Raw genomic sequence first — 15710 nt, forward strand, 5'->3', positions numbered from 1 at the left:
TTTAACTTATATGCAGAGTACATCATGAGAAATGCTGGGCTGGAGGAAGCACAAGCTGAAATCAAGATTGCCAGAAGAAATAACAATAACCTCAGATATGCAGATGACACCACCCTTACAGCAGAAAGTGAAGAAAAACTAAAGAGCCTCTTGATGAAAGTGAAAGAGGAGAGTGAAAAAGTTGGCTTAAAGCCCAACATTTAGAAAACGAAGATCATGGCATCTGGTCCCATCACGTCATGGCAAATAGATGGGGAAACAAGGGAAACAGTGACAGACTTTATTTTTTGGGGACTCCAAAATCACTGCAGATGGTGACTTCAGCCATGAAATTAACACACACTTGCTTCTTGGAAGAAAAGCTATGACAAACCTAGAGAGCATATTAAAAAGCAGAGACATTACTTTGCCAAAAAAGGTACATCTAGTCAAAGCTATTGTTTTTCCAGTAGTCATGTATGGATGTGAGAGTTGGACTATAAAGAAAGCTGAGCACAGAAGAATTGATGCTTTTGAACTGTGGTGTTGGAGAAGACTCCTGAGATTCCCTTTGACTGCAAGGAGATCCAACCAGTCCATCCTAAAGGAAATCAACCCTGAATATTCATTGGAAGGACTGATGTTGAAGCTAAAACTCCAATCCTTTGGCCACCTGATGTGAAGAACTGACTCAGTCTGGTGACGACCCTGATGCTGGGAAAGATTGAATGTGGGAGGAGAAGGGGATGACAGAGGATGTGATGGCTGGATGGCATCACCAACTCAACGGACATGAGTTTGAGTAAATTCTGGGAGTTGGTGATGGACAGGACTGGCATGCTGCAGTCCATGAAGTTGCAAGGAGTCGGACATGACTGAGCAACTGAGCTGAACTGAACTGACTGAAGGATCTTGATAATATTTTATAAATAAATAACCACTGTGAATATATGGAAAAAAGTCAATATTTTAAAGAATGTTATTGGAACAGATAAAAATGTTATATTCAATATGAGGAAAAACAATTTTGCAAATTCTATAAAATTATATTATCTGTAAAAGTGAATAACATATCAGAGACAAAAGACATTTTTTGTAAAGATATCTCTAAAGAGATATCTTTGTCAAATTAAATATTCACATTTAATTCATGTTCATGTAATTCATGTAATTCATTATTCACATGAATAATTCACATTTAATGACAACACTTAAAGGTCTATTTGCATATATACTAAGATTCCAGATATAAAGCTAAATAATTGATCAAAAGAGATTGAGAGGTATTTTGTGCTGACAAGACATGCATGAAAGAGAAATACTCATCTCATGGCTCATAGCCCTTGGAAGCTTTTCCTGTGGGTAGAGGAGATCTGGAAAATCCCAGGTGTACTTAATCCCAGATTCCTCTAGTGAATGAACTGGAATCAACAATCCTCCAAATAAGGAAAACTTTAGGTAATTGTGGCTCTTTCAGTGAACCTTTTCATTTTCATATAAACTGTGCATAGAACACATATGGCCTAGGAACTATTGAATGTGAGACCTGGAAAGCAATAGGAAGGTCTCAGGTAAACCCCCATATCTGCAGCTATGATGTGAGCTCTACCATGATGAGGCAGATTTCTTCTGTGATGAGAAAACAGATCTTTCATAACAGTATCATTATCATTAATGAGTATTTGTCTCTAGTTAATCACTAGAGCACTAACTCCAGACTTACGAAAGCATAATACAATACATGTGCACATAATATAAATATTTATTTATTCATAGAATCTTTATAAAATAGAGACACAACATTTCTGAGAAGAGAATAAGAAGAATTTAGAATTGGTAACTTCAAGATGTCATTGAAAGAAAATTTCACACCATTTTATTCAGGAAATTTAGCTGTGATCCTCATAAGTGAAAGGAAAAACCAGAAATAGATGATGTTAAAAGTACCCAGTGGGGAAAAAAAGAAAACATTCCCAGTATCAGAAGGACTGTATGAGGATGGCTCAGGTTTCTCCTTAGCTTGAATCTCTTCCCACTAACCTTCTTAGTGCCCACTTAACTTCTTTATTTCTCAAGGTGTAGATCAAAGGATTCAGTGAGGGTGTCACTACAGTGTAGAAGAGGGAGAGGAATTTACTGTAATTCTGTGTGTATTTGCTCTTGGGTTGGATGTAGACAGAAATTATTGTCCCAAAAAACAAAACCACAACAATTATGTGGGACCCACAAGTCCCAAATGCTTTCCTCCTGCCTTCAGTGGATTTTATCTTCAGCACACTCCTCACAATGCAGCCATAGGAGGCCAGAATAAGCCCCAGAGGTATCACCACATACAGAAAAATAGCTATGGAGAGCTCATTTTCCAGGAAGGTTGTGTTCACACAGGCAATCTTAATCAGGGCAGGCTCCTCACACATGAGGTCATCCACCATGTGATGGCTGCAGAGAGGCAACTGGAAAACAAGGATGGTCTGAACCATGGACTCCACAAAGCCACTGATCCAGGCCAGAGCTGCTAGTTGCTGGAGGAGCTTTGGGTGCATGATCACTGCATAGTGGAGGGGTCGACAGATGGCATTGAAGCGGTCATAGGCCATAACAGTCAGCAGGACACATTCCGTGGAGCCCAGCCCCAAAGCAACATACAGCTGGATCACACAACCAGTGTAGCTAATGGTCTTGTCAGGCCCCTTGAGATTCCAAAGCATTTGTGGGACAATACTGGTGGTGAAACAGAGGTCCAGGAAGGAGAGATTGGAGAGGAAGAAATACATGGGTGTGTGGAGTTTGGGGTTAAAGTACGAGACCAGTATGATGGCTGTGTTCCCCATCAGTGTCAGAATGTATATGATAGAGACGACAAGAAGGAGAACCATCTCCAGGTGGGGCTGGTCAGAAAAGCCCAGTAGGATGAAACCTGCCGGAGTGCTAGCATTTGTTCCTTTCATTGCTTAATTGTGAGTCACCATTCTTGGTCATTCCTATTTTCTTCCTGTGGGAAAGAAAGTCAAATCATAATCATAAAAATATAACAAACTAAGTAAAATGAGCACTTTGACACTGATTTTTTTAACATAGAGAAATGACAGAGAAAAAGTATGCAAAATAAATAGTGTAGTAGGTTGTCTTGTTACAAAGAGACACACAGAGTCTGAAAACACCAAATGCATTGCAAGGAAATATATAAACATAGAATAGACTTCAGAGAATAACCCAGAACAGATGTGAGAAGTATCCCAAATTCTCTGAAGACAAAATACACAGGTCATCAATGTGCATCGTGTGAAAAACCAAAGAAATGGAAAGTAAGGTGACTGTTACACATACATGGTAGAAGATAGATATAAAAGAAAAATATTGACAAATACATTGAGTGAGCAAGAGTCTGAGAAACAAGGCATGTAGAATTCAAAACATGGAACAAAATAGGAATTGTTAGAATTTTCACAAATGAAGGGTTAGAGATAATTATCATTAATATTCATCATTTTTCTGTGAAGCAAATACTGATCTAATAAGTGTGGAGGAAAACTTCTGAAATCTCCCCATTTGAGTCACAGGCCTGCTATTTTATGAATATGCTCTCCAGGAGATTCTATTTACAATCCCCAATAAGCAAGCTCTACCCTATATGACATGAATAATTCACATGCTTTAGTGTAGTTTTATTACAAGAGTACATGAATTTAGCCACTAATGTGATCCAGTGACCTTCTCTAAAGTAAGTTATGTTGAATTTATCAGTGTCTTTACACTATTAACTTGCAAAGATTAAGAAACACAGGTATGAAAATTTGTACTTCTGAAGGGTCAATTTTGAGGTCTTCAAAACAGGTGCAGTCTTTTATCTTGGAGATCGAATCTAAACAATTTGCTTAAAAACAAATGAATAAACAACAAAACCATCCAATGACAATTACTGATTTCCCCTTAAGTATCCTAGCAAGAAAATTAAACTTACTTCTAAAAATCCTTCACCTTTATAGAACTTCTCAGGCAAGTATTACACAGTCCAGTTTAGAGAGAATAAGTGACTTATTTTCTTTGGCATCCATAGTAATAATCAGTTGCATTTTAAATTTTGGCCAAGACAAAACTCTCATGTATTTTGCATAAAGGATGATAATTATTTCCAGAATTATAGCAAAAGAAAGAAACTGATCTTGGTGGTCACATTGGTTAGCATTTTTCTATCTGTCCACGTATTTTGGTGGTATAATTAAAACCCTGAGTGTTATGATGCACCAAAATTGACATTGGCCTTACCTGGCTAAATTGCCTCTATTATTCAGTAAAGTGTAAAACAACTGTGCTTTTGAGACATCCAGCATCTCCTGGGGAAAAGACAGCACATGAATGGCCTCACTTTGCTTGATGTAACTCTACAATGTTATAATATTTCCTTCTGTATTTATCTTACAAGAAAAACCAACTATTTCCAGGCAGACACCGCACTGAAACTGGTCTCGCTCCTTTTCACATTTCTGTTCTTAATCAAGATGAGGATAAAAGGACTTATATCTGCAAAGAGACGAAGCTAGGAAGTATTCCATAATTAAGAATCAATGTCAGTTTATACATGAAAAACTGCTTTTGTTCGCTACTAAAGGCAAGTAGCTCTGGATTTCTTCTTTTAAAATGGATTTTCTTTTTCTTCCCCCACCTAAACAGCAAAGTACTACTTTCCAGAAAGAATGACAATCCAGCTGTGGAGCTTCTTGGGGATTTTGATGAGACGTTCATTCATGATCACAGATCTAGGACAAGCAGTGGAGGAACCCCATGTGTGCAGTTTGTTGGCCCCCTTTTTGCTGTAATCTCATGGCTCAAGTCTCTTCAAATAGAGAGCTTGCTTACTCTGCACGTACCTCTGGAGTTCTTCCCAGGCAACTTCCCATCATTATATTAGAGAGGGAGACAGGTCCCTGGAGAGAGAAGAGCACAGAGATGTGTGCTTCTGTTGTTGCTGGAAGACAATCAATTGCAAACCAGCTTCTAAACACTCATGTGCAAAATTGTCAGGGTTATTTAGATATTATCTTAAAAGATTTATATTTGAAATTAGTTCATTAAAATTTTTATTAGTTAAACTCAGTTTTGAACATAGTATGGAGACATACATACATCTGGAAATACATGCTTGAAGTTTACACACAATTAATGAAGATCCAAGAATAGATCTATAGACTTCTGGGTAACAGGAAATGTTGGGGAAGAAGTGGAATCTAGTATAAAAGGGGAGAGGCTATTGAAAATTCATGAACTCTTCTATGAAGTGGCTAAAAATAAAGTTTTCATATCAGAAAAGATTTATTGCTACGCATATAGCATTGTTATTACTTCTTGAAGAACTGGCATTTTTTTATAGTTGCTTTTAAAACATATGATGTATATTCTGCTTTGTGTGAAATGATCCCCTAGGTGCAGTATTTTTACAGTGGATATAAGTATATGTATAGAATAATACTTGCATGTATTATACATGCTGCTAAGTCACTTCAGTCATGTCCAACTCTGTGCAACCCCATAGACGGCAGCCCACCAGGCTCCCCTGTCCCTGGGATTCTCCAGGCAAGAACGCTGGAGTGGGTTGCCATTTCCTTCTCCAATGCAGGAAAGTGAAAAGTGAAAGTGAAGTCGCTCAGTCGTGTCCGACTCTTAGCGACCCCATGGACTGCAGCCTACTAGGCCCTCCATCCATGGGATTTTCCAGGCAAGAGTACTGGAGTGGGGTGCCATTGCCTTCTCCAAAGTATTATACATGCATAATTATAATACAATTTGAAAATAAAGTTCATATACTGAAGTTGTCTATCCAAAAATTCAACCTAGTAAATTCGAAGATCTAATTAGTTTTATTGAAAGAGTCATGAATTGGGCAGCATTCCAGTACCAGCTATACAAAACAGGAGGAATTCCTAGGCAGAAGGGGAAAGAGTGGAATGTTTCAGGCTTAGGTCATTTGCATGTGAAGGATGGTCTGGGTCTATGTGTCAGATTACCTCACTGGTGCTGACTAGAAAATTGCAGACTGGTTAAGACTACATTCCTTGGAGAGGTTGTATTTAAGTTAGGGACTTAGTCTTGTTTTGCTGAAGTGGTCTGAGAACAGCTGCCTCTATTTGGGGTCTTTTGTTTCTTTTTTAACACAGAGTAAGAGTCTCAGTTCAGTTCAGTCGCTCAGTCGTGTCCGACTCTGCGAGACCCCATGAACTGCAGCATACCAGGCCTCCCTGTCCCATCTCCAACTCCCGGAGTCCACTCAAACTCATGTCCATTATGTCAGTGATGCCATCTAACTATCTCATCCTCTGTCATCCCCTTCTCCAACTGCCTTCAATCTTTCCCAACATCAGGGTCTTTTCAAATAAGTCAGCTCTTCGTATCAGGTGGCGAAAATATTGGAGTTTCAGCTTCAACATCAGTCCTTCCAATAAACACCCAGGACTGATTTCCTTTAGGATGGACTGGTTCAAAGCACCAAATATGATTCTCCATATTCTTACTCTTCTCTTTCACAATATTCATCTTATGTTCAATCAGTACACACCCAGCAGTTTCCAAATATTTTTTCCTTTCATTAAGTTTATGGAAATTACACTGCATCTACTTTCAAAGTCCAACTTAAATCTCATCTTTCACAAATGTGTCTTTCATGTGCTAATTATTAAAAATATGAGAAAATGGGATCTTTTAGGGAATTCAAGTACTCTATTAGAAGAGAGTATGTTAGGAAATGACAAGAAATACACTTGGAATATTTTAAAAAGGACCATATCACAAAGGGACTGATGTATATTATGCTAAGGAGGTAGGACTTCCTACGATCCCAAGGAGAGTTTTTCATATTTGATAAGATCATGGGACTCCAGATTCTGACTAACTTAAGTTCTAATTTCCAGGGCAAGTTATCGAACTTCTAGAAGCTCAGCCATTAAAAAGAATACATTTGAATCAGTTCTAATGAGGTGGATGAAACTGGAACCTATTATACAGAGTGAAGTAAGCCAGAAAGAAAAACACCAATACAGTATACTAACGCATATATATGGAATTTAGAAAGATGGTAACAATAACCCTGTATACGAGACAGCAAAAGAGACACTGATGTATAGAACAGTCTTTGGGACTCTGTGGGAGAGGGAGAGGGTGGGAAGATTTGGGAGAATGGCATTGAAACATGTATAATATCATATACGAAACGAGTCGCCAGTCCAGGTTCAATGCACGATATTGGATGCTTGGGGCTGGTGCACTGGGACGACCCAGAGGGATGATATGGGGAGGGAGGAGGGAGGAGGGTTCAGGATGGAGAACACGTGTATACCTGTGGCAGATTCATGTTGATATATGGCAAAACCAATACAATATTGTAAAATTAAAAAAATTAAAAAAAAAAAGTTTCTAGTTCCTAGGATGGTAGGTGATAAGTGAGGTACCATACGTGACATACTTGGCAGAGTACCTGGCACCTAGCAAAACTCAGTCCATGTTTACCCACTGATATATTAATGGTGAAATTACTCATGGAATGTGGTTAAAACACAACAATATTTTTATTCCTTTATTCATCTTGCCTGTACCATGTAGCATTCTTTCCTTGGTCCTGGTTTACAGCTTCAGAGTGTGCTATAATCTTTTTGGTCATTTATAAATGGTAAAAGTGTCCACTTATAGTAATAAAGTACTTTCACATTAGTAATTAAAATGTCCACTGTCAAGTGACACTTAATTTACACATAAAGATTCTGTGTTTCCTGTTCAGCCTGCTCCTGTCTGAGACCTCGCAGTGGCGATTTGGGTGAGCTGAGTCCCTGGCTTTCCACCTTGTGCATGTTCCTTTGTGCATCTAGCTTGATAAGCGCAATTTCAGAACTTGCCAGGGCAAACCTGTGCAGAGGGAAAAGGAGAGGTTATGCAGGAAAGTTTAGTTGGCTAAATAAATGAAACAAAATTGGCATTACATGTAAAATATCATGTATGAAACGAGTTTCCAGTCCAGGTTCGATGCACGATACTGGATGCTTGGGGCTGGTGCACTGGGACGACCCAGAGGGATGGAATGGGGAGGGAGGAGGGAGGAGGGTTCAGGATGGGGAACACATGTATACCTGTGGCGGATTCATTTTGATATTTGGCAAAACTAATACAATTTTGTAAAGTTTAAAAAATAAAATAAAAAAAAATAAAACAACAACAAAAAAAGAAAAAATTAAAGATGTTCTTGCTTACTAAAAGATAATCAAAATCAAGAAATCAAGAATGGGAACATTGTATTAAAATCAGTCAATGCAACTTCTGCAAATACATTTACAAGATTTTTATGGACATATACGCACACAAACAATACTTCTAAATTTTATGGTCTTCAAAGATCACTCTGGGGAGAAGAAGTAGAATGGTGGATAAATTCCTCAGCACATAAGAGGATGTCATCTTTTTTTGGTTCTTGATTTTAATAAATGGATAAATGAAGATTACATATGCATTTAATAAGCAAATTAGAGGTAGAATTTAAAATAACTTGCCATCATTAAAGAAAATAAAAAAAATAAATAAAGTGATTATTAACATACATGGGTTTATTTTAAATTATTCTATTTCCATTTTCCATTATTTGAAATTTTTACAAATTAAGAGCACTAATACTTTGTTCACTGTGTTTCTCATTTCTGGCCTCATTTAATTTTTTTTTAGACAAAATGCTCTTATGCTTTTAAACTTCTGGAATGTATTCATTTATAATACAATATATGGTCAATATTTTATAAATGTCCTGTGTGTGCCTGAAAAATTTTTGTATGTCTTTACGCCTTCAGTGGTTTCACTGTATTTATTTTGTGATTTTTGCTGTGCTCTTTATATTTTCTATATCCTTATTTATTTATGTTTATATATATTTTCTACCAATTATCCATATAATTCTGGCTATGAATTTGCCTATTTCCTTTCTGACTTGTTAGGTTTTGCTTTATATTTAGAAATTATTTGATAGCATATTAATTTAAGATTATTATAGCTTTCAAGGTAACTATACAGTTTATGCAATGTCTCTCCGTATTCCTAATAATAGTTCTTCCATTAAAGCTACCCTTTCTGATACTAGTGAGATCATACCAGTCTTCTTCGTTGGCTAGTATTCACATGGTATGTCTTTTTTGTATTCTTTACAGTGCATCTTCTTATAGACTTATCTTAGTTTTTAAATTACTCTACTACATACAAAAAGAATATATGGAAAGTTTTAATGTTCTATCCTAATGTGGACATAAGGATATCATTTTCAATAGCTTTAAAAAATTTATTGTATACTTAAAATTATAAGATTTTAAATGATTTGGATAATCTTATTGCTGAGTAAGCATTTACCTGTCCTAATCAATCAGTGAAGTAATTTGATTTGAATATAACCAGGTTTAATTCTTAATGTCAATAAAATTTTTTCTCATTAACAGATATAGAAAGTTTACTTAGACACCACTTGTTAACCTTATCAATGCCTTCTGACTAAATCATATACTTTCTTCTCCAATGTAGTTGCTTTTCTTTACTAATTTATTCAACTTCTTAATATAGCCAGAAAGAATTTATCTTTGTTAAAATGATCTAGGAATTAATTTCTATTAAAAGAATTAATTTTTTTGGCAGCAGCAAACAACATCTGGGAAATTAGTTCCCCAACCAGGGATCAAATGATGCCTCCTGCTTTGGAAACACACAGTCTTAACCACTGGACCACCAGGAAAATCCCTATTTAAGAAAAAAGCAGACCACATTTATAAAACCATAGCATGTTGCGAGTATATCTAAGCAGGCTCTAGAATTAAAGCCTATAAACTATTGATAATATTCTATAAGCAAATAACTATGTGGATATGGGTAAAATAAGGTCAATATTTTTAAACTGAACATATTACCAATATTTTAAAGTATGTTATTAGAATAGATAAAGCTTTATATTCAATATGAAGAGAATTATTTTCTAAAGTTATGATATCCATAAAAGTGAATAACATATAGGAGGCAAAGACATGTTTTGTTAAAGAAAACTATATATTGTGACAAATACAGATATTTAGATTAAATGACAATACTTTAAAATTCTAAAACATATTTTCTTAGATTCCAGATAGAGAGTTAAAGAATTGATCAAAAGAGATTGAGAGCCATTATGTGAGGACAAGAGATATATAAATGAGACATACTCATTCTCATGGCTCATATCTCTTGGAAGCTTCTCTGTGGGTGGGAGAGATCAGAAAAATCCCTGGATGAACTTAGTCCCAGATGCCTCTAGTAAATGAACAAGAATCAATAATCCCCCTAAAAGAAAAACTGTTAGGTAATTGTAGGTTTTCCAGTGGACCTTTATGCTTGTATGTAAATAATGGACAGAACAGTTATGGCCTGTGGAACTACTGAATGAGAGATCTGGAGAACAATAGAAAGTTCTCAAGAAAGTTCTATCTCTATGAGGCAGGTGATTTCTTCTGTGATGAGAAAATAGATCTGTCATGAACATATCCACCCTGCCATTAGTTAATCTCTAGAACAATAACTCCAGGATTTGTAAAATTATAATACATATACATATGCACCACTATAAATATTTATTTATTTGTTCACAGAATCTTTAGAAAATAGTGAAAAGAAAAAAGAGACATAACTTTCTGGAAAAAGAATATGAGAAGAATTTACAGTAGGCAGCTTCAGGGTGTCACTGAAAGAACATTTCATACCATTTTATTCAGGAGATTTAGCTGTGATCTTTACAAACAAAAGGAAAAACCAAAGTTAGATGATGCTAAAGTCCTTACTATCTGAGGGATTGTGTGAGGATATTTCACATTTTTCCCTAACTTGGGTCTCTTCCCAGCAACCTTCTTAGTGCCCACTTAGCTTCTTTGTTTCTCAAGGTGTAGATCAAAGGATTAAGTGAGGGTGTCACTACAGTGTAGAAGAGGGTGAGGAATTTGCTGTAATGCTGTGTGTATTTGCTCTTGGGTTGAATGTAAATGGAAGCTAGAGTCCCAAAAAACAAAACCACAACAATTAGGTGGGACCCACAAGTCCCAAATGCTTTCCTCCTGCCTTCAGTGGATTTTATCTTCAGCACACTCCTAACAATGCAGCCATAGGAGACCAGAATAAGCCCCAGAGGTATCACCACATAGAGGACAGAAGCTATGGAGAGCTCATTTTCCAGGAAGGTTGTGTTCACACAGGCAATCTTAATCAGGGCAGGCTCCTCACACGTGAAGTCATCCACCATGTGATGGCTGCAGAGAGGCAACTGGAAAACAAGGATGGTCTGAACCGTGGACCCCACAAAGCCACTGATCCAGGCCAGAGCTGCTAGTTGCTGGAGGAGCTTTGGGTGCATGATCACTGCATAGTGGAGGGGTCGACAGATGGCATTGAAGCGGTCATAGGCCATAACAGTCAGCAGGACACACTCCGTGGAGCCCAGCCCCAAAGCAACATACAGCTGGATCACACAACCAGTGTAGCTAATGGTCTTGTCAGGCCCCTTGAGATTCCAAAGCATTTGTGGGACAACACTGGGGGTGAAACAGAGGTCCAGGAAGGAGAGATTGGAGAGGAAGAAATACATGGGTGTGTGGAGTTTGGGGTTAAAGTACGAGACCAGTATGATGGCTGTGTTCCCCATCAGTGTCAGAATGTATATGATAGAGACGACAAGAAGGAGAACCATCTCCAGGTGGGGCTGGTCAGAAAAGCCCAGTAGGATGAAACCTGTCGGAGTGCTAGCATTTGTTCCTTTCATTGCTTAATTGTGAGTCTCTCTTTTTGGTCGTTCTTATTTTCTTCCTGTGGGAAAGAAAGTCAGATCATAATCATAAAAATATAACAAACTAAGTAAAATGAGCACTTAGACACTGATTTTTCTATATAGAGAAATAACAGAGTAAAATTACACAAAAATAAATGATATACCGTAACAGATTCATTTTGATATATGGCAAAACAAATACAATATTGTAAAATTAAATAAAATTAAAAAAAAAAAGAAAAAAAATAAATGGTAAAACAAGTTGTCTTGCTGTGTAAAGAAAGAGTCTGAAAACACCAAATTCATTGCAAGGATATATATATATATATATATATATATATATATGAACATAGAATTGACATAGATATACAAGCTGGATTTAGAAAAGGCAGAGAAACCAGAGATCAAATTGCCAACATCTGCTGGATCACTGAAAAAACAAAAAAATATCTACATTTCTTTATTGACTATGCCAAAGCATTTGGCTGTGTGGATCACAACAAAGTGTGGAAAATTCTTAAAGAAATGGGAATACCAGCACACCTGACCTGCCTCCTGAGAAATCTGTATGCAGGTCAAGAAGCAAGTTAGAAGTGGACATGGAACAACAGACTGGTTCCAAATCGGGAATGGAGTACACCAAGGCTGTATATTGTCACCCTGCTTATTTAACTTATATGAAGAGTACATCATGCAGAATGCTGGGCTGGATGAAGCACAAGCTGGAATCAACATTGCTGGCAGAAATATCAATAACCTCAGATATGCGATGACACCACCCTTATGGGAGAAAGTGGAGGAGAATGAAAAAGTTGGCTAAAACTTAACATTCATAAAATTAAGATCATGGCATCCAGTCCCATCACTTTATGGCAAATAGATGTGGAAACTATGGAAATAGTGAGAGACTATTTTTCTGGGCTCCAAAATCACTGCAGATGGTGACTGCATCCATGAAATTAAAAGACGCTTACTCCTTGAAAGAAAAACTATGGCCAACCTAGACAGCATAATAAAAAGCAGAGACATTACTTCACCAACAAAGGCCCATTTAGTCAAAGCTGTGGTTTTTCCAGGAATCATGTATGGGTGTGAGAGTTGGACTATAAAGACTGCTGAGTGCCAAAGAATTAATGCTTTTGAATTGTGGTGTTGGAGAAGACTCTTGAGAGTCCCTTGGACTTTAAGGAGATCAAATCAGTCAATTGTAAAGGAAATCAGTCCTGAATATTCATTGGAAGGACTGATCCTGAAGCTGAAACTCCAATACTTTGGCCACTTGATGTGAAGAACTGACTCATTGGAAAAGACCCTGAAGGTGGGAAAGATTGAAGGCATAAGGAAAGGGGACGACAGAGGATGAGATGGTTGGATGGCATTACTGACTCGACGGACATGAGTTTGAGCAAGCTCTGGGAGTTGGTGATGGACAGGGAGGCCTGGTGTGCTGCAGTTTTGGTGTCAAAAAAACTTGACATGACTGGCTGACTGAACTGAACTGAACTGAGAATAGACATTAGAGCATAACTCAGAACAGATGTGAGAAGTATCCCAAATTCTCTGAAAACAAAATACGCAGGCCGTCAACCTGCCTAGTGTGAAAAACCAAAGAAATGGAAGGTAAGATGATTGTTACACATATTCGTACAGGATAGATGATAGATATAAAAGAAAAATATTGAAAAATACATTGATGAGCAAGAGGCTGAGAAATAAGGCATATAGAATTCGAAACATGGAACAAAATAGGAATTGTTAGAATTTTCAAAATTGAAGTGTTAGAGATAATTATCGTTAATATTCATTGTTTTTCTGAGAAGCAAATATTTACTGATCTAATAAGTGTGGAGGAGATCTTCTGAAATCTCCTATTTGAATCACAGGTCTGCTATTTTAGGAATATGCTCTCCAGGAAATTCTATTTACAATCCCCAATAAGCAAGCTGTACCCTATATGACATGAATAGTTCACATGCTTTAATGTAGTTTTATAGGCCAGGATACAGGTGAATATAAATGGCCTTCTGAGTCAAGCTCTTCTAGGCTTAACTCTAAGTCATGACTTGAAACTGTTGGCACTGACTTGTTCTATTTTGAGAAAAACCCCTATTCTTTTGAATGAGCAACTAGAGAAAGGAATGTATACTGCATAACTTAATTTTAGAAATGAGTTAGTTAAATCTACAGTCTCTGTGATAAAGAAATATGAAATATTTTCTTATTGAATTAATATTTTTATCTTGAGGTATTTTCTACTCATAGAATGAATGTCTTTTTTTTTTAATGGTGCTATTTTTAGCATACATCTTTAGCATTAAGATTCCTAAACAAATCATCTTTGTCATTTGAGCATATTTGTTAAATAATTCCTTTGATTTTTCTTTATTAAAACAAATTTAATTAACATTAAAAAAAAGAGTTCATGAATTCAGCCACTAATGCAATCCAGTGACCTTCCATCAAGTAAGTTATTTTGATTTATCAGTGTCTTTACTATTAATTGCAAAGATTAAGAAACACAGGTATGAAAATTTGTACTTCCGGATGGTCAATTTTGAAGTCTTCAAAACAGGTACAGTCATTTATCCTGGAGATCGAATCTAAACAATTTGCTTATAAACAAATGAATAAACAACAAAACCATCCAATGACAATTACTGATTTCGCCTTAAGTATCCTAGCAAGAAAATTAAACTTACTTCTAAGAATCCTTCACCTTTATAGCACCTCTCAGGCATTATTGCACATCCAGTTTAGAGAGGATAAGTGGCTTATTTTCTTTGGCATCCATAGAAATAATCAGTTGCATTTTAAATTTTGGCCAAGACAAAACTCTCATGTGTTCTGCATACAGAATGATAATTATTTCCAGAATTACAGCAAAAGAAAGAAACTGATCTTGGTGGTCACATTGGTTAGCATGTTTCTATCTGTCCGCGCATTTTGGTGCTAAAATTAAAACCCTGAGTGTTATGATGCACCAAAATTGACATTGACCTTACCTGGCTAAATTGCCTCTATTATTCAGTAAAGTGTAAAACAACTGTGCTTTTGAAAGATCCAACATCTCCTGGGGAAAAGACAACATGTGAGTGGCCTCACTTTGCTTGATGTAATTCTACAATGTTATAATATTTCCTTCTGTATTTATCTTACAAGAAACAATTTCCTGGCAGACACCACACTAAAACTGGTCTCGCTCCCTTTCACATTTCTGTTCTTAATCAAGATGAGGATAAAAGGACTTATATCTGCAAAGAGACGAAGCTAGGAAGTATTCCATAATTAAGAATCAATGTCAGTTTATACATGAAAAACTGCTTTTGTTCCCTACTAAAGGCAAGTAGCTCTGGATTTCTTCAACTTTTAAAATGGATTTTCTTTTTCTTCCCCCACCTAAACAGCAAAGTACTACTTTCCAGAAAGAATGACAATCCAGCTGTGGAGCTTCTTGGGGATTTTGATGAGAAGGTCATTTATGATCACAGATCTCGGACAAGCAGTGGGGGAACCCCATGTGTGCAGTTTGTTGGCTCCCTTTTCCCTGTAATCTCATGGTTCAAGTCTCTTCAGATGGATGGTGGTTAGTTTGCTTCCTCTGCACTCACCTCTGGAGTTCTTCCCAGGCAACTTCCTAGCATTATATTAGAGAAGAAGACATTCCCTGGAGAGAGAAGAGCCATGGAGACTGTGCTTCTGTTACTGCTGAAAGACAATCAATTGCACACCACCTGCTAAACACACATGTGCAAAATTGTCAATGTTATATAGATAGTATCTTAAAAGATTTATTTGTTGAAATTCATTACAATTTTTATTAGTTAAACTCAGTTTTGAACATAGTATGGAGACCTGCATATATCTGGAAATACATGCCTGAAGTTTACACACAATTAATGAAGATCCAAGAATAGATCTACAGACTTCTGGGTAATAG

General features: G+C 36.7%; 2 protein-coding genes across 2 annotated transcripts; both read right to left on the reverse strand.

Annotated features, from left to right (window-relative positions):
• Positions 1-1994: 1994 nt before the first annotated feature.
• On the reverse strand, positions 1995-2927 carry LOC129647491 (olfactory receptor 2G6-like). Its single transcript, XM_055574573.1, has one exon. The coding sequence runs from the start codon at positions 2925-2927 to the stop codon at positions 1995-1997; it is 933 nt and encodes a 310-aa protein (XP_055430548.1).
• Positions 2928-10834: 7907 nt separating this feature from the next.
• On the reverse strand, positions 10835-11767 carry LOC129647492 (olfactory receptor 2G3-like). Its single transcript, XM_055574574.1, has one exon. It carries the CDS (start codon positions 11765-11767, stop codon positions 10835-10837), a length of 933 nt encoding a protein of 310 aa, XP_055430549.1.
• Positions 11768-15710: the final 3943 nt, after the last annotated feature.

Source organism: Bubalus kerabau, chromosome 3, assembly GCF_029407905.1.
Source record: "Bubalus kerabau isolate K-KA32 ecotype Philippines breed swamp buffalo chromosome 3, PCC_UOA_SB_1v2, whole genome shotgun sequence".
Taxonomy (NCBI): Eukaryota; Metazoa; Chordata; class Mammalia; order Artiodactyla; family Bovidae; genus Bubalus; species Bubalus kerabau.